Raw genomic sequence first — 18323 nt, 5'->3', positions numbered from 1 at the left:
AGAAGCAAGTCCATGACAAGTTACATGTGCTGATGAGTCCTACTTCTTGACTATCAACAGCTGCAGGGAGGAGTCTTTACAATGATTTATACATGAGCTGTGACTTAATCTGTTCAGGTTCCAGCTTGTGAAGGATCCTCTGCATGTAAGGCTATACTCTGGAAGGCCCTTTCAGCAGATGTTTGTAGCACAGGAGTGAACCCCAAGGGGAAGGCTGAGTGGAGGATTGGGGGCTCTTGGCATGGCATTCTTCTGCTCCTTGAACCTGTTTTAATTACAACTGAACCATGTACAGGGAAGTTATTATATTATGGGTGCTCTCTGACATTGGCATTGAGACGGGATTCTTACCTCTCTCATGCTTTGTTACTAATCAGATATATTTCACCAACATGTTTTTATAGCAAACATGACTGGATTAGAATTTGTGTTCTTTTCTACCTAAATGTTTTGAAACTCAGTTTCAACAACTGCCTCTATCCTTCACTACTTGAGTGTCTAGGTGAGTACACGTGTATTACAGACCACTCCATACATCCGGTGAAGAAAGCTGTGACTCACCAAACCTTCTGTTTGCAATGTTTATAAGTCTTTAAAATGCTCTTCTAGAATTTGCTTCTGTGAAAATAGGATTATGTAAGCCAAAGCCCTCAGCTACATTTGAGCCACACAGGTTTTGTGTGTGCGCGCACATGCATGTTGCATCTGAAATGTTATTGTTTTCACCTCCAGATTTGGCTTTTATAAGTACATGAAAATGGATGAAGAGGAGGAGGATCTACACCAGAGAGCCTTTCTCTTCCTGAATCCTGATAGTGAGTATTCCTAGGATCCAGCTTCCTCCAGTCAATCAGAGGCCACTTTCATTTTTTAACCCATTTTATTAGCAGCTACTGAATCCTTGCTTGTCAGCAATATTAATAATAATGCTGCTGACCATCCACTTGCAAGACTATTACAGTATTACAGTAATACTGTTGTACTATCCACCTGCAGGGCATACATTTCCATCTGTGACAAGTTATGTTTTGGGGTGATTTCTAAATGTATTTACACAGATACTTTCTTTTTAGATAGTGTTGATAGCTCTGCTCCTGTAACAGAAAGCTGATTTGAAAATCAGTTCTCCTGATCTGTAATGAACATCCTTGGTTTTGTGCACATGGTACTGGCTAACACTCTCAAGCAAGTGATGGGCAGACAACAGCCTTATTAAAGACATCCAGTATTGCCTTTGCACAGAAGTAGTTGATCCTGGCCATGTTCTGTGGGGAGCTTCCTGTATCTTCAACAATTCACTGATCTCTACTCTTCCCTGTATCTTTGCCACAGATTTCTAAAAGCCCACCCAATCAAGGAAATAATTTTTGCAGTCCAGACACTGTTTATGCTGAGAACAACTTTGTGATTACCTTAAAATGCAATCAATACTTTTCCCAACCTAAATCCATTTTGCAGCAGCAAGAATATTAGACCCTCAGCCTCTGTGACATGTAGCCTTGACTCCTCTCAAAGAATGTGTGTGGCTTTGTTAATTAATATGGGGAGAAAAATTGTCTTAATTCTTCTGGTTCAAAGATGACCAAGGTTTATCACTCAAACTCCTAGTTCTGTCCCAAAAAAATAAAAACTCTCCATGTAAAATAAATTATGGAGACTGTACAATCTGTCATTTTTTTCTTATTTTGCACAAAGGAATTTTGTAAACACATTTATTTTTTGATCTCAAATAATTTGTTAGCCAGAACAGACTATACGCAGGGAAGAACAGCAGTACAGTGGTACCTCGGGATACGAACACCTCTACTAACGAACTTCGGGTTACGACCAGCTCCGACTGCAAAAATTTACCTCAATGTGCGAACTCCGCCTCGGGGTATAGTCATTTTTCCGCCCTGACACGTGGTCCGCGGCCATTTTTCCGCCCCTGACCCGTGGTCCGTGGCTGTTCTGCTGCGCCACACCGCGCGGCGCCCGGCCATTCTCCCGCGGCGCCCGGCCATTCTCCTGCCGTGCTGTGCCGCGTGGCGCCCGGCTGTTCTCCTGCCGCGCCGCGCCGCACCCGGCCGTTCTCCCGCCACACCGCGCCACGCTCGGCCGTTCTCCCGCTGCGCCGCGCGACGCCCAGCCGTTCTCGTGCAGCGCCCGGCCGTTCTTCCGCCGCGCCGCACCTGGCCGTTCTCCCGCTGCACCGCGCCGCTCCTGGCTGTTCTCCCCCCCCCGACGCATGGTCCGCAGACGCCAGAACGGATTAACGGTAATTACATTGAACCTTATGGGAAAATTTGCTTCGGGGTGTGACCAAATTCGGAGGGCGGAACAGATTAACCGGATTTACATTGAACCCTATGGGGAAATTTGCGTCGGGTTACGACCAACTCGGGATACGCCCAGAGTCACGGAACGCATTAAGTTCGTATCCTGAGGTACCACTGTATAGATAAGATCATAAGGCCATTGTTTTTCATCATATCATCAAGCATCTTACTTAGGACAGGGAAGGGCAACTTGTCTCTCACACAGAAGTTGCTATATAGCCTCATTCATCATCTCTCACCATTAAGCATGCTGGCTGGGGCTCATAGAAATTGAATTCAACAAACCCCAAAAGCCACCCCTGCCTTACAATCAGAGCAATGGGAGTTGCTGGATTTAGGAAACAGAGGGGTTTGTGGCTTTGTTTTCTAGTGGCCTATGCTTACCCTGAATATCTGCCACTTTCTACCTCCCCAGTCCCTTCTCGGACTCCTCTTATAGGCCCTGCTGACTCAAAGCATTGTTCTTTATCTCATTGTCTACCACACCTACCCTACTATAAGTCATCCTAGCAATCATAGACACCACTCCAAAGATTTGACCTACTTTGTGAATAATTTCCTAGATTTCCTTGATGAGGAGGAGGAAGGAGCTGATAGTCCTGAACCTACTGACCCTTTTCCTGATGTCAAGAGCCCCAGTGTGTTGGATCCCCATGTGTTCCCTGGAATGAAGAGAAAAGATAGGCCCTTAGCCACAAAGGATTATGGAAATAACATGAACTATTATAGCTTTCATCAGAAGCAAAAGAGGTTTAATGAAGAAGGAGACTTTACAAGGCAGCCTATCCCCATAGGCCCAAGCAGTAGGCCTAGCCTAAGTCCTCTGACTCCATCTAAGGGCTTCCAGACCTATGAGAATGCAGCACCCTTTGGAGAACATGTCATTATCAATGGCCGGTCCCTCAACTGGGCGCAAGATATGGAGAAGGGAAGGAAGGAAGGTGATCTGGGACTGCTGTCATCTTCAAAGAGAGGCAGCTCTTTCAGCCTCCAGCCTCACCTTTCTGTGCCCTTCTTTGCTGGAAAGACCAAGCAGCAGACCCCTAAGGATGAGAAACAATCCAAGAAGGTGACTAGCAAACCTCCAGAGAAAGTGTATGTGACCAGGCTGCAACCCAGTAAGAAGAAGGCCCCATCACCGAAGGATGTTTTCCCTGGAGTCTTCCTCTATCCTAGGTCACCAAGGAAGGTGCGACTGAACTCCAGAATCCCTCAGGGGCACCCTGCTCCCTCCAACAAACTCCACACTCTCTCTGCCCATAGGACACCTTTGCTCATAGGTAATACCACCAGGGAAGCAGATCTTTCTAAAAGGAAAGGCCTCCGAGCCAGCCGGAAATGGGAACAATTTTATGGTAGGCAAGTCCCCAAAGGCAGGATTAAGCGGCGGATGCACCCAGGTGCCTCGATCTTGCCTGCAGAAGGGCTGTTCAGCAAAGAAAACTTCGAAGTCACCCCTCCAGGAAGGACTATGTTAGATTTCAATTCCTCAGAGATGGTGCTATCTGAAGGTGTGCAAGTGACATCTTTCCTACAGATGTCAGAAATGACAGAATCTCAGCAGAAGGAGCTTGAGGGCCCCGAGAAGGCCCAGGAGGAAGAGGTGGAAGAGGAAGTGTCTGATTATAGCTATGAAAATTCTGAGCTGCAGCAGAGTTGGCTAGAGGACTCCATCAATTGGCAAAGGACGTTCAGTGTCAGCCCTGTTGACTTTGAATTGCTACGCTCAGACTGGAATGATCTGAGGTGCAATGTTTCAGGAAATTTGCAGCTGAGTGAGAGTGAAGTGGTGGATGTGGTGGCTCAGTATATGGAGAAACTCAACGAGAAGAATGGCGGGTAAGAATGGAGGAGGAATATGTGAAGGGAGGCATTATCACCAGAATAGATAAGGGTGGAATAAGGACCCCCTTCACCCTTCCATTCAGCAGTTAGGTATACTACTCTGGGGGAAAATGGTACATTTGTGTGCTTGCAGGTCATGGGAAGGATCTTTCTGCCCAAGATCTTGTCAGAATAAAGGAGACAAAGCAATGCTAAATGAATGAATGTGTAGCTGATATAAGGTAGTTTCTTGGAGAAGAGTATTTGATGTGACCCAGGATTCCATATGACAGCTTTCTGTCCTCCCACCCCCAGCATCTACACTCTCTTGCGGATCATTAATGTTGAGAAGCGGCGAGACACAGCCCGTGGCAACCGCTATCTGATGGAGCTAGAGTTGATGGAGAGGGGTCAGAGAACAGTCCGGCTCTCAGAGTACATCTATGTCCTGCTCCACCAGGGCAAGTCAGAGGACAGCACTGAAGTCAACCCTGAAGGGCCTGCAACTGTGTCCACTGAATCTCAGCCACCACCTAGTGCCTGGAGTCTTTTGTATGGAAAACCCATCCTGTGCCGGCCTTTGCGGCTCAGCTGGAGGCATGATGTTATGGTGCATTTTGTCGTGCCAGGTAAGAGATTGCCCCAGTATCCCAGGAATGAAAGGCTGCTTTCCCCAGCAGAAATGGCATGACATGTGAGGCAGAGGGCAAACCAAGGCTGGAGACCAACTATAGTTGGGTTTAGGTTGAAAGTAGTTTGGAAAAAAAACCTCTCCTGGAACACACACACATTCTTTTTATCCTACTCTCACCTCTGGATAAATGAATTTTTCAGGTTGTTTTTTATCAATATATCAACCTATAGAAAAATTGGGGTGAATGTATTTAGCATGGGCATATTTCTTCTTTCATATTGTCTTTATTTTTTAAAAATGAATCAGGCAAAGAAACAGCCATGCTTGAGATTTTTGGCTCAATTCTTATGTTATCCAAGTGATGAATTTGCTTCTTCCTCATTGTTGTTCCTGTGGGACCTTGTTGACATGAAATGAGAGAAATTATGGGAGGAAAGTCTGTCTATGCCCCATTTGGGAAGGAAATGTGGGAAGGATAAAATGACTAAGATCTGTCCCTCCCAAGCTCAGCTGTATGCACCATGAAAAAAAGAACAGCAAAGAAAGAATACCGTATCCCTGATCTTAAATTATGTGTTGCTGTTTGCTTTGGCAAATCCCATATTCTATAATGAGAAAAGCAAAGATTCACTGATCAGTAGGTGATAAGGCAATTACAGTGGTACCTCGGGATACGAACGCCTCTACTAACTACCTTTTCAGGTTACGACCAGCTCCGGCCGCAAAAATTTACCTCGATGTGCGAACTCTGCCTCGGGGTACGGTCATTTTTCCGCCCTGACATGTGGTCCGCGGCCTTTTTCCGCCCCTGACACGTGGTCCGCGGCCGTTCTCCCGCTGCGCCGCGCCCAGCCGTTCTCCCACCGCGCCGCACCACGCCCGGCCGTTCTCCCGCTGCGCCGCACCGCGCCACGCCCAGCCGTTCTTGCACCATGCCATGCCCGGCCGTTCTCCCGCCGCACTGCGCCGCGCCGCACCCGGCCTTTCTCCCGCCGCACCGCGCAGCGCCTGGCCTTTTTCCCACCGCGCCGCGCCACACCGCGCCGCACCGCGCCTGTCCGTTCTCCCACTGCGCCACGCCGCACCCGGCCATTCTCGCGCCGCGCTGCGCTGCGCCACGCCACACCCAGCCTTTTTCCCACCGCGCCGCGTGGCGCCCGGCCATTCTCCCGCCCCTGACGCGTGGTCCGTGGATGCCAGAATGGATTAACGGTAATTACATTGAACCTTATGGGGAAATTTGCTTCGGGGTGCGACCAAATTCGGAGGGCGGAACAGATTAACCGGATTTACATTGAATCCTATGGGGAAATTTGCGTCGGGTTACGACCAACTCGGGATACGCCCAGAGTCATGGAACGCATTAAGTTCATATCCCGAGGTACCACTGTATATTGGTGCTTAGCTATATATTGGCATCTCCTCGCTGTCTAATTATTTCATTCTGCTACTAGAAGAATGAAATGCTCAGATAGTGAATTTCTATAGGCTAAAAACTTCTGAAGTCTTTTGAAGTCATGTTTGAAACATATGCTGAGAACGGTCCATGTGCCCCTGCTATTGTGTGTCCATAAGGATAACTGAAGCCTTTAATCAGGGGAATGTTGCCCCATGAACATTGTACTGCAGTGTTGTCCAAACTTGGCCCCTTTAAGATGAGTGGACTTCAACTCCCAGAATTCCCCAGCCAGCATGGCTGGCTGGGGAATTCTGGGAGTTGAAGTCCACTCATCTTAAAGGGGCCAAGTTTGGACAACACTGCTGTACTGGGTACGTGTTAGAATGACAAAGATCCCTGTTCATATCTTGCAGTGAAGAACCAAGCACGCTGGGTACAGCAGTTTATCTCAGATATGGCCAGCCTGTATCTGAACACCAAGGATGCCAACTTCAATATCATCTTGGTGGATTTCGATAGCGATGACATGGATGTGGAGAAAGCCCTTCAGGAAGCTCACCTGCCCAGGTATCCCAAGCAGTGATGAAACCTCCAGAACCATTTCCTCTGATGGGTCTCCCTATGTCCACACCGTTAAATCTTAAAACTTCCAAGCCTTTTTTAATGACTGTGAATGCTTCCCAGTACATTTCTTTGCAACATACAGTAGGTTCAGGGAGATAATTTAGGAACAGGACTAAGGCTGTTTTGATCAAATCTGCTCAATTTCCTCTCTCAGCTTGCAACCATGTGCAACCATGTGCAAATAGCCTGTTTTCTTCAGCTGTGTAGGAGAATGAGGCTTCAGCAGCAAAGGGTAACAACAGCAGAAATGTCCCAGTGCTTGTGCATACAAAAAAGAGATGCCAACAACAGGACGGTTATACAGAGATCGGAGTTGTGTGTGTATGATGTACCTGGTTAATGCCATTGCTCTATTAAATCTGGATGATTTCCTTGCTATATTAACTATTGTAAATATCAGGGTGATGAATTAATATGCAGATAGCATTCCTAGGGCTGCAGTTTTAATCAGTTTTATTATTAGGTTAAAGCTACAGCCATAATCATATGTACTAGGAAGTGAACCTCACTGAAAACAGTGGAATTTACCATAAGTGAGTAATTGCATGCCACATTTTATTCATTCTTCAGCCAAAAAGACTCCCAAACCAACTTCAATGAAGTTCCATTCATTGAAAAGGAAGCCCAAAACAATCAGTGTATCAATAAACAACTAGTTCTATTTTGACTAAAGGTTATTGATGTAATTATTCCAACAGCCAATATGGAGATATAAGTGAAGGAAACCAAGTCACTCTAGAACCCGTAGACACTAAAAGGGCTACCAGATATAAGCAATTAAAGAACAAGCAGCTTGAAGGCACCAATATTATATGGAGTCTGTCCCCAGGATTAATACAGAGTAAGGGAAAAAGAAGAGACAGCCATGACTGTAATTTTATAGCCCAGCTTGGGCATGATCAAAAGACCCAGCCGGCACAAAACGTTAGCTACTGCCCAGGTTTGATCTTCTAGGTGTGTCCACTTGAGAGTGTGTCAACTTAAGGGTCAATTAGTTTTAGGGGGTTGAAAGAAAAGAGCAGAGAAGTAGAGAAGATGACTCTGCCCCTTACTTCATTCTTGCCCACTCACTGCACTGTAAGAGGCTCCTTGTCCTCGTGTTGACGGTCTAAAATCCACAAGCCAAAAGGAAAAAAAGGAGGGAAGAGGAAAGTGATAATGAACAGCTATAATGAAAAGCCAGAAGAGTTGAGGGAATAGCCCTGTGATTGACTTAAAACTCTGCAGCAAGATCCTGTGGATGTGAACATGGAAGTAATTCCACTGAATTAAATAGGGTTTATGCTCTGTTAACCATGCAACCTGAGTTAATCAGTGAGAGCTCATCTGAATTGTCAGGCTGCAAGTTAAAGAACAGTCTGATTGTTCATTTGTTTTTAGGTCTCTTTGTTTCAATTACAGTTCTGGAAAAGACAATGAACAAGAAAATGTTGATGATGAAGTTTCCTTCTAAAAATAAGTGAAGAGTTAACTGATTAAAAAGTAACTGGTGAACTTTTTAACTGGTTTAACTTTTTTTTTGGTAGTATATGAATTTATTTACATTTGATTGAAAAGCTAAAGAGTTAAGAGTTAAAATTCTCTACTTTCTTGCCTGTTCTCTGCCTTAACTGTCACATAATGTAATACTGGGAAACTTCTGGTATTTGGAGCCATTTTACTGAACAGACTGTACTTCCCAGTGGCTCCTCTATCTCTGTGCTTTTATTTCCTGCCATCTGCTACTGAGGTGTTATTTCCTTTACAGGTACCAATATTTGAAACGTACAGGGAACTTTGAGCGCTCGGCAGGACTACAGGCTGGAGTGGATGCCATAGAGGTGAGGCCCAAGGAGAAGGGGATGGCTCTTCCTGGAGGTGCTGAATGTCACTCATGGCCTGCCTGTGATGCTCTTTCATCCCTCAGGATGGCAGCAGTATCGTATTCCTCTGTGACCTGCACATCCACTTCCCCCTCAACATTCTGGACAGCATCCGGAAACACTGTGTGGAGGGGAAGCTGGCCTATGCGCCCATTGTCATGAGGCTGGGCTGTGGGAGCTCTCCACAAGAACCCAACGGTAAGGCACCGCCACTGCTGGGGGAACATCAGTGGGACCACTTGGTTTAATTCACACAGCTAAGGTGGCATTGTACTCCTGAAGTGGGTGAAACCAGAAGCTTGCTACTACAGCAGCTGAACCCTGGTCCCCATCTAGTTCTTCCAGGATGCCTCCAGCCCTTATGAAAACTTTGTTTGGTTCTCTTCCACAGATAGGGCGGCTCAGTAATCCTCACTGCTGTGACATGACAGCAGAAACCATATGTGGGCAACTTCAGGGATATTCTAGGAAGCTCTGCTTGATAAAGTTCAGCTCAGGCTTGGCAGGACTCCTGCCACAAAGCCCTTGTGTCTCCACAGTCCAGCAGCGAAAGGGGAACCATTGCCTGGGGACTGGTGCAGCCTATTCAGGCACAGACCTAGGAATCTGGGCTACTGCATGAGGCCCTAAGTGATTTTGACATCGAAAGCACTAAATGATAACACTGCCAAGTGAGGCTGCTCAATGAAAGCAGTCAGCACATGTGTGGATGTTTTAGTGGAAAGCAATAGGGATGAGAGGAAGTGTACACTTTTTTTAACATGTACAGTACTGTTGCTATTAATTACTTATTATTGTATAAATTGGGCCATATGCCTATTCTCTAAAGTCTTCAGGATCATCTGAGCTTTGTGCAGTAAGCACTCCTTTTTGCCCAATATTCATCTCCTAAAATCTGTTTCAGTTGTAACTACTCTTGGAAATATGAAGTGGAGGTAGATGACTTCTTCTCCAAGGGCACTGTCTTTGCAAGGAAGACAGCATGGGAAAGAGTTAGACCAGTGGCAAGAATCCTGTGCCAGATGTCACTAAATTCTTATTCCCAGCATCCCTCCCTTTTGACCATGCTGACTAGGACTGCTGGGAGTTGTAGTTCAGCAAACCTGGAAGGTTATAAATTCCCTGTCTCTGACGTAGTTTGAGTACAATTGTTCTTAAGCCAATTTCTTCCCCCATTTCCTATATTATTTTCCATCATGGAGCAGAAGTGGAATTTCCCTGACTTTTAGACAAGCATCCAGGGGAAAGAAGTTCCAATAAAGTCTCTATTTCATGTGGTGGGATCTCCCCTGCTTTATATTTTTCCCCCCAGGGTTTATTTTTATAAGGTCACTTGTATAATGCTTTAATAGAGGTATTTTATCTCTAGCCAGCAAAAGTGATAATGTAGATTTTGGCTACAAATATACTCTCTCCTACTACTGTTCAGTATGGACAATATCAACAGGGGAACAGGGGGCAGAGAATGGGAAAGTTTTCCTTTCTCATTGCAAAAAATTGACTAACAAGCCTCTTTCAGGTTCATTGTAATGAAAGTAGCACTGACATAATTTTGATATATAAATAAAATGAATACATTAGGCTTATGGACATTTTATCCTTGGAGAAGGTCAAAATTGCATGCTAAATAAAATTAGATTTTGCCATTTATATGGATTGATCAATTGACTAAAATATTTACAGGTGATTTTCCAATTGCTCAAAGCTGTTTATTACCAATCATAGAAACACAAAAGCAAAACTGCACCAGCAGAGTGAAATAAAAGTGCATCCCAGAAAAAGAATAAAGTTAGGCTGCAATTACTTGTTTTGTCTAATTTAGTTGTGCTTCTTCTGGGTGCGAGGAAAGAGACAAGGACAACTACAGAGTTATGGAGTTGGGAGAAGCCCTTTGGGCCTTTCAGTCCAGCCCCCTGCTGAGTGCAGGAATCCAGATGAGAGCATCCCAGACAGATGGCAGTGAAGGGGAGCCCACCACCTCTCTGCATAATTGCGCCCACTGACCCACCCTGCTTACTGTTAGGAAGGCTTTTTTCTAGCATTCAGTCAGAATCTGCCTTGTGGTAACTTCAGCCCATTATTCCACGCCCTGCACTCTGGAATGAGTGGGCCAGTCACTCTCTCTCAGTCCTAGGACGAAGGCAATAGCAACCATTTCTGAACAATGCTGCCAAGAAAACTTCATGGACTTGTCCAGGCAGCCGCCAAGAGTCAAAACAGACTTGAAGGCACGAAAGAAAAACAAATGCACCCATTTTTAGGAGCTGCACTGGTTGCCAGTAGGCTACTACATACAATTCAGGGTGTTAGTTATTGCCTGTAAAATCTTTTGTGGCTTAGATCCTCATCATCACTGGGACCATCTGTCTGAGGTAGAGCTTACCTTCCCACTTTGTACAAGCCAGGAGGGCAGGCTGAGAACCTCTTCCTCATGAGGAGAGAACCAGGAAATGAGCCTCCCCCGTGGTAGCCCCCTCACTTTGGAAGAGTTACCCCCCACAAGGCAACGATGAAAAGCAATCATCCTTCAGAAAGCAATCAAGACTACCGTGGTACCTCGGGTTACGAAGCCTCTGTTAACGAATTTTTCGGGTTACGACCAGCTCTGGCCGCAAAAATTTACCTCGGTTTGCAAACTCCGCCTCAGGGTACGAACAGGATACGTGGCCATTTTCCCTCCCGTGACACGGTCCGCGGCCATTTTTCCGCCCCTGACACGTGGTCCGCGGCCATTTTTCCGCCCCTGACACGTGGTCCACGGCCATTTTTCCGCCCCTGACACGTGGTCCGTGGCCATTTTCCGCCCCTGACACGTGGTCCGCGGCCATTTTCCGCCCCTGACACGTGGTCCGCGGCCATTTTCCGCCCCTGACACGTGGTCCGCGGCCTTTTTTCCGCCCCTGACACGTGGTTGTAGGGAGGGGGACTCTCCCTCCAAGCAATAGCCGCCTCCCTGTCCTCCACGCCAGAACGGATTAACGGTAATTACATTGAACCTTATGGGAAAATTTGCTTCGGGTTGCGACCAATTCGGGTTGCGACTAGAGTCACAGAACGAATTAAGTTCGTAAACCGAGGTTCCACTGTATATTTTTCCAATAGACTTTGGATGAGAAGATGCAACTGAGTTGGAGCTATTATGTTGTTTAGCTTTGTGATGGGTTTTCTTGTTGTTGAATTAAGTGTTTTGTTTCATGGATGTCTATGGTTTTTATCTCATTGTGAGCCAACTAGAGTGTTAGGAATGGGAGACACATAAACTATTATATAAACAAACAAACAAAGATCCCAGAAGAATGCAAAAGGAAGCCCACTTTATACCATTATCAGGAAGACTGCATGGCTGTGTCCTTGTATCATCAGAGTCAAGCTCAACTTGAGGGTGTTTATCTTCTGTTCCCATAACCAGTTCCTCCTAATTCCTCATCTATCAATATATGTCCTGCATAGACTAATTAGAAAATTATTTTGAATGAGAAAGTACATACTTGCATACCCTTCCAGCATTTTGTTCATTAATATGCCCACAAGAGAGTGAGAACATTCCTTATGGAGCCCAATTGTATAGGTATACTGGTTGGAAACTGATGTGATCTGAGAGAAGGTACAGTTTAATGGGACATTCTGGGCACTTGTAAAGCTGGCATACTCTTTCCCTACCCTAAATTGGCTCAGTAAAGGTTACCTCCTCATCTGTTTTCTATCTGCGTGAGAATGTTGTTTGCTGCCAATATGGGACGCATTTCTATGGTCTAAACAGGACCGTTCAGCTTTTGATGCTTAGCTGTGCTTTCCATATCAAATCTGAAGAAAGAATTCTTGGCTTATCTTTTCTCAGGCTACTGGGAAGTGAACGGCTTTGGCCTCTTTGGGATCTATAAGTCTGACTTTGATCGTATTGGGGGGATGAACACAGAAGAATTCCGGGACCGCTGGGGTGGGGAAGACTGGGAGCTCTTGGACAGGTGAGGCTGCTCTTTACAAAGTCCCTTCTGACCCAAGAGGGAGATGTTGGAATTCTATCGGTCACAAGAAAAAGCAGATTATTTTACCTGAGTAAATAACTGGGAATTTTGGACGGAGAGGTGTGTACTGATGTCTCTGTACACCTTTGCTGCTGCATCTGCAGGATCGTTAAATTCTTTGCAGGTAATGCTTTCCACTTCTGCTGTCCCAAAGACACAGTGAGCTGTATTTTTTTAACAGGTAAGGGCAAACTAAAGTGCATCTCCCCGCTGCCGCCGCCACCACCCATCCCCTCTCCCAGCAAGTCTGTGCTGTCTGCATCTATTATATGTGGGCTGGAGGTTGTGAAACTGGCTTTAAGAAGACCTGGGCTTGCATGCAATATCTAAAATGTGATTGGAGCCTGTGCAAAAATGCCCTTAGGCTATTAGCCTGTTTGAAGATCTCCTTTTCAAGTGACATAGACACCATTTTCCCTCTCATCGAGAACCAGAGTGCTACACCCTCCCTTAATTTTTTAACCCTTGCTTAATAAAGGGGAAGCCAGTCTTCTCAGGCTTTGCCAAGCATGTCTTTGAACTTATTTTTTACCTATTTTCTCTTGGGCTTGGGATATTGGACATTTTCCTGTCATTGCTTCAGCCAAAGGGCCAAGTATTTATCTTTCCCCCCCCCCCCCTTTTATTTATGTGCTGCTAGTCAGCAGAGTGACCAGGACAATAAGACCAATTCAAAGAGAATTCAGACTACAGGAACTGCTCAATTCAGGGTCCTTGCAGACTGGCATACTTTTCTTCTATACCTACAGTGGGATGTACCCTTGCTCCCAGAATGCCCCTTTTTTGCCATTACAGGGATCAAAATCCTAAGGGCCAGGCGGGAGGGATTTCCAGACTAGCAAAGAAACAGTTCATGATGGCATACCAAGACCTCCCGGAGATTTCTGATTTCGGTACCAAATGGATCAGTTAGCTTCCATTTCCCATTTTACAGCATTCCAGGACTCAACTGAGTATTGTTTCTACAATTCCTGAATCTTTCCTGCTTCAGTCTTAGAATGATGCATCTTCATCATCATATGGAACATTGTCTCCACGCAGCTCCTAATACCCAGACTGAAGAGGAAACAGTTAATTCCAGCAATTAGTAAAAATGGTTTAACATTTCTCTTTAAAATCTCAGCAGGTGAGATCAAACACATTTCCAGGGAGGAGACACTGTAGGAAAAGCCCTACCTAATCTGCCAATCCAATATGTTTTATCAGTGGATTAATGAACTTGGCCATAGTAAATAGATCCTAAAGTTCAGACAGTTTTATACAGCCATAGACAACAAAGTCCTAAATCATTCATTCATTCATTCATTCATTCATTCATTCATTCATTCATTCATTCATTCAATTTGTATGGCCGCTTATCTCAGCAAGTGACTTTTAGGCTTTAACAGCCAGGATCAACAGTTTAAATTAAGCTTCCAAGCAAATATGTAGTCAGGGTAACAGATACTGAATTTGTATTTAATTGTTCCAAATACTTAGCCATTATGACTATTTTAGCTGCCACATTCTGAATTGGAGTTTCTTTGCCCAGTAGAGCTGACCCAGGAAAGTTGCTCTGTACTACAGACAGACTGAAAAAGAAAAAGGGAATCCTTTCAGGACTTCTCCACATAACTACGTTCTTTACAGCTGGTTCAGCTTGGAAACAGGATGGGGAAGAAAAAGGTATCATTGTGCCACAATAACTAGTTTGGATTTTGGCACATTCTAGGGTCCTTCTCCAAGGCTTGTTGGACCAATAGGGACCAGCCCAAATATTTTTAAATAACCACCACATTATTTTATTTCTAACCCACCTTTCATTCAGGAGCTCAAGGCACCATACATAACATACCCTTCTCTTGTTTTTCCCCACAACTATACAACCTCTAGAGGTTGGGCAAAAGAGAGAGTGACTGGAGCAAAATCATCTGGTCTCCTATCCAACACCTCATCCAGCATCTTAACCACTACACCATGCTGACTCTTAGGAGCTGTTTGCTAATGGTTAACCTAACAACTACCTAACCTTCAATTAACCATTCCCATGAGTGGTCTGTTCATGTTTATCAGTGCTTATTCAATGTTTATAATGTACATTTGATCCTTGGACCTTAATTTGCCTCCTTTCGTTCTATGAACTGCTGGTTGCAATTTTTGTATTCATGGAAGAGCCCTGATCTTACATGAACTTTGCTCTTCTAATATTATGCTACTTACAAAGACAACCATTGCCTGAGCACAGACTTGCAAGGGGTAATACAGGCTGTATTTATTCGGTATGTTAGTGTGCTCTCAACACCTGAAAATGCGGCCACCTGGAAGCAGCCTAAGTCCAACCAGGATTGGATTATTTTTGCCGTCTGTGTCCAATCCATGTATATAGTATTTCTCCTACCACATACATTCTCTCCCACAGTAAGGTTACTGTTTCTTTTACTGTATTCTCAGTGAATCAAAGACAATCTTCCATTTTGAAAATAAATTATTGGGGTCAGAGGATGGAGGAATCTAGTCCCTTTGAAGTAGAGGCAATACACAGTCACAATATACACAATGTGTAAGTCAGATGTTCAACTAACCACAGACTCCTGCGTGTCCCTAGGCAGATCAAACAGTTCTGTTTTGCCTGCTGGAAATGGTCTGAGTTCATACTTTGTCAGATCTTGAAAAAAGGAGTTCCAGAATCCCAGAACCACCAGCGAGGGTACCGCCCAAAATGCTATGCAGGGCAACAGGTTTGCTCACATTGACTGGGCATGTTTACTTGGAAATTAATCCCATAGAATTTAATAACACTTTCTTCTGCATAAGACTGCAGAGGATTATAGCCTTAGCTGTTTGATTTGATGTACCCATCATTTCTGTTTACTTCTAAATGTAATCCTGTCCTTAGTGGAGTCTTCTTAAAGTACGGGGCAGTTTTGATAAATTGCCTGTTGAATGTACAATGTACAATAAAAGTTGGAAAAATGATAAGAGTTTAACATTTTAACTTCCATGCAGCTAGATGCACCAATACACCAATCCACATCAACAGATTTGTAATTTATTTAATAATATTTTGGGCCTGGGGCAGTATGTACCACACAAGTGAATAAACATATTACAAGCTGCCAACTGTTCCTCTGTAGGGAGAGTGCTTGAGAAGACTTTGTTCTGAGTCACATACTATGGGAAATATCTGTATGTAGGGCCACATACAGGATCTTGCTGGCCATATTTAACATATGGGTCCACTGATATTAGAAGAGGCACTTTTTCAGGTATTTGGGTTGTAAACCAATTAGGGCTTAACAAACAAATGTCATCATACTGAATAAGGCCCAGTCAGACACAGGCAGTAATAGTTTAAGGACTGGTGCTTATTAATAGTATTATTAATAGTTTAAGGACTGGTGCAATTAATATCCCTAGGGCTACCATATCTGGGCTACAAACATCTGGATGATCACTACACAGCAGCTAAGTGGTCATCCAGATTTTTGCAGCCCAGACATTGTAGCCCTGGCTATTCCACTTCACAGTCTGGGAACTGCGTTCTGCACCAGATGCAGCTTCTGAACTAGCTCCACATCATCCTAGCTAATTCATACATGGTTATTCATGTCATGTATGAAAGAGTTCTGAGTCTGTAGCAGATGTTTAGTTGGAGAACCCAACTCATGATCTTTCTGTCTCCTCTTTCTCTCTCCCCTTCCATTGCCTGATTTACTCCCATTGTTTCTAGGGTGCTTCAAAGTGGGTTAGAAGTAGAACGTTTGCGACTCAGGAACTTTTACCATTACTACCATTCCAAACGTGGCATGTGGAATTCACGCAGCAAGAAGACACCCAAAGACTAAGCACCAGCTCTGCCATCAGCTGGACCCCTACTCCTGGTCTTTTTTAAGCAGGGACAAGGAAGCAGCAGCCACCTTGGCCCCACAGTATGACCCAGCACAGTTTTTCTACTGCTACCGGTGGGCTTCTGGGTGCAGCATCTGTCAGAGGCCTGACCAAGAACACTTGGAGTGGAGGTTTTCTACAGAACTACTATTTAAAGCAAACCATGTTTACTTTGGGATTTTTTGTGACTTTTCTTAAGGGGTCTAATTTCTTAGTCAGCAATTACATTTATTAACTCAGTAGTGCTGAAAGGCAAAGATTACTGCTAATAGGAGAGTGAGGTAAGCCCACCAGTATTACTGCCAACCAGGAACGAGCTGGTGCAGCTTCTCAAAGCTCATGTAACTGCCAGGAAAAGTTTATGACTGTTCTGTGGCTTATTTGCCCTTGTTTTAACTCCTAGAGTGAGCAGGGAAGGGGGAAATCTTCAATAGATCACAAACTGTTCGTGCTTGATGTGTCTAGGCCACGGCACACTTTCATGCCAATAGGAGAACCTGAAGAGAATTGAAAGGATTTCAAAGGGACATGAAAAGACTTGCATCAGGGGAGAGGTGTTCCAGTCTTTCTGGTCCAATTTGGGGGTTTTGTTCCCTGCTAGCTCTGCTGCTTTTGCTGCTCCAGCCCCACAGTTACACTGTGCCTCACGCATACAATAGAATTATAAATAGCCACCCCCGATCCTGGGGAGGAGGTGGAGCAAATGCATTCCCTTGCACTTTTCCTCCACTGGGAGACACCCAACAGACTCCCAGCAGGAGGATACCTTCCAGTTAGAAAGATATAGAGGATGTGGAATTGGCAAAGGAATGGGAAGCAGAAAGAGTAGCTGATTCCCTCTTCTTTCACAACATAGTTGCATCCTCTTTATTTTTCTTTCTTCATCTGTTGCTTGGTATGGAGCAAGACTGGCTGCCTACAAGCATGAGAGACAGAATATGTTTAGTATAAATGTTAGCAGAGAAGCAAAGGTTAAACAGAAATCCTGGGAACATAGGAATTCTGGGTTGTGATGGGCTTACAATAGGAGTCACTGCCCATATTTCCCCACTCAGTGCCATGTTAATGGAGCACCCAACACAATAAAAAAAACCCACATCCTTTTATTTGAGAGAGACAGAACCTAAGAATGCAGAGTAGGGGCTGAATGAATGGACTTGGTAGGAGGCGTCTGACCATGTTCCCCCCCGCCCCCCACAATTACTATTTTTGGAGCAATCTTCTCTCTTTATATACAAATGCATCAAGTATGGAAGGTGAATGAGGTTTCATTACTCTCCGGTTTCATCTTTGGTCTGCTGTGGTGGGAGTATCAAAACAGGAATGGAGAGAAGGGCAAAACAATATTTCCAAGATAATTTCTGTGAAATTATGAGGTAGAAAGCTGTTTTCAGAAAGTTATGTCTGATTTTTTTTAATGGATATTGTTATTAAAAAAATAAAATAAATGTCTTGGTTCTGATTTTCTCAGGCTTCTGTTTTGTAAATGCATTTGATGTCATGGTACTAGCAGGATGCAGAGTTTTCTTCCTGCAGAGATCCAGACAAGACATGCAGTGTTGATGGGACTTGTCTGGCAGGCTCCACAGTTGCCTCACACAAATCACCAGAAGGATTTCACCCTCTCCCAGGTGCTGTTGCACCCAACCAGCTGCAGCCCTATTCTCATAGGGTCAGGAATAAGTCTCATTAGTCCTATTTTCATAACATTCTTAACTGGGTCAGGTGAGCATATCATGACAACAGTAAACTCAATCAGCCCTGGGATTA

The 18323-nt window shown here is 44.6% G+C and overlaps 1 protein-coding gene across 1 annotated transcript in view; it reads left to right on the top strand.

The window, feature by feature from the left end:
- Positions 1 to 17987, top strand: part of B4GALNT4 (beta-1,4-N-acetyl-galactosaminyltransferase 4) — a 181683-nt gene extending 163696 nt beyond the window's left edge. Inside the window, exons 13-20 of the mRNA XM_088146137.1 lie at positions 733 to 815; positions 2882 to 4157; positions 4458 to 4771; positions 6589 to 6742; positions 8547 to 8619; positions 8706 to 8859; positions 12500 to 12626; positions 16396 to 17987. Of these exons, the coding sequence (XP_088002263.1) occupies positions 733 to 815; positions 2882 to 4157; positions 4458 to 4771; positions 6589 to 6742; positions 8547 to 8619; positions 8706 to 8859; positions 12500 to 12626; positions 16396 to 16510 (2296 nt within the window). The 3' untranslated portion in view covers positions 16511 to 17987. The remainder of the gene's footprint in view (positions 1 to 732; positions 816 to 2881; positions 4158 to 4457; positions 4772 to 6588; positions 6743 to 8546; positions 8620 to 8705; positions 8860 to 12499; positions 12627 to 16395) is intronic.
- Positions 17988 to 18323: the final 336 nt, after the last annotated feature.

The sequence above is a fragment of the Python bivittatus genome, unplaced genomic scaffold, assembly GCF_059951505.1.
Source record: "Python bivittatus isolate LINGU-HERP-01145 unplaced genomic scaffold, Pbiv_v1 ctg000480_np1212, whole genome shotgun sequence".
Taxonomy (NCBI): domain Eukaryota; kingdom Metazoa; phylum Chordata; class Lepidosauria; order Squamata; family Pythonidae; genus Python; species Python bivittatus.
The sequence above is the reverse complement of the archived record's forward strand: the minus strand, read 5'-3'. Positions and strand labels throughout refer to the sequence as shown.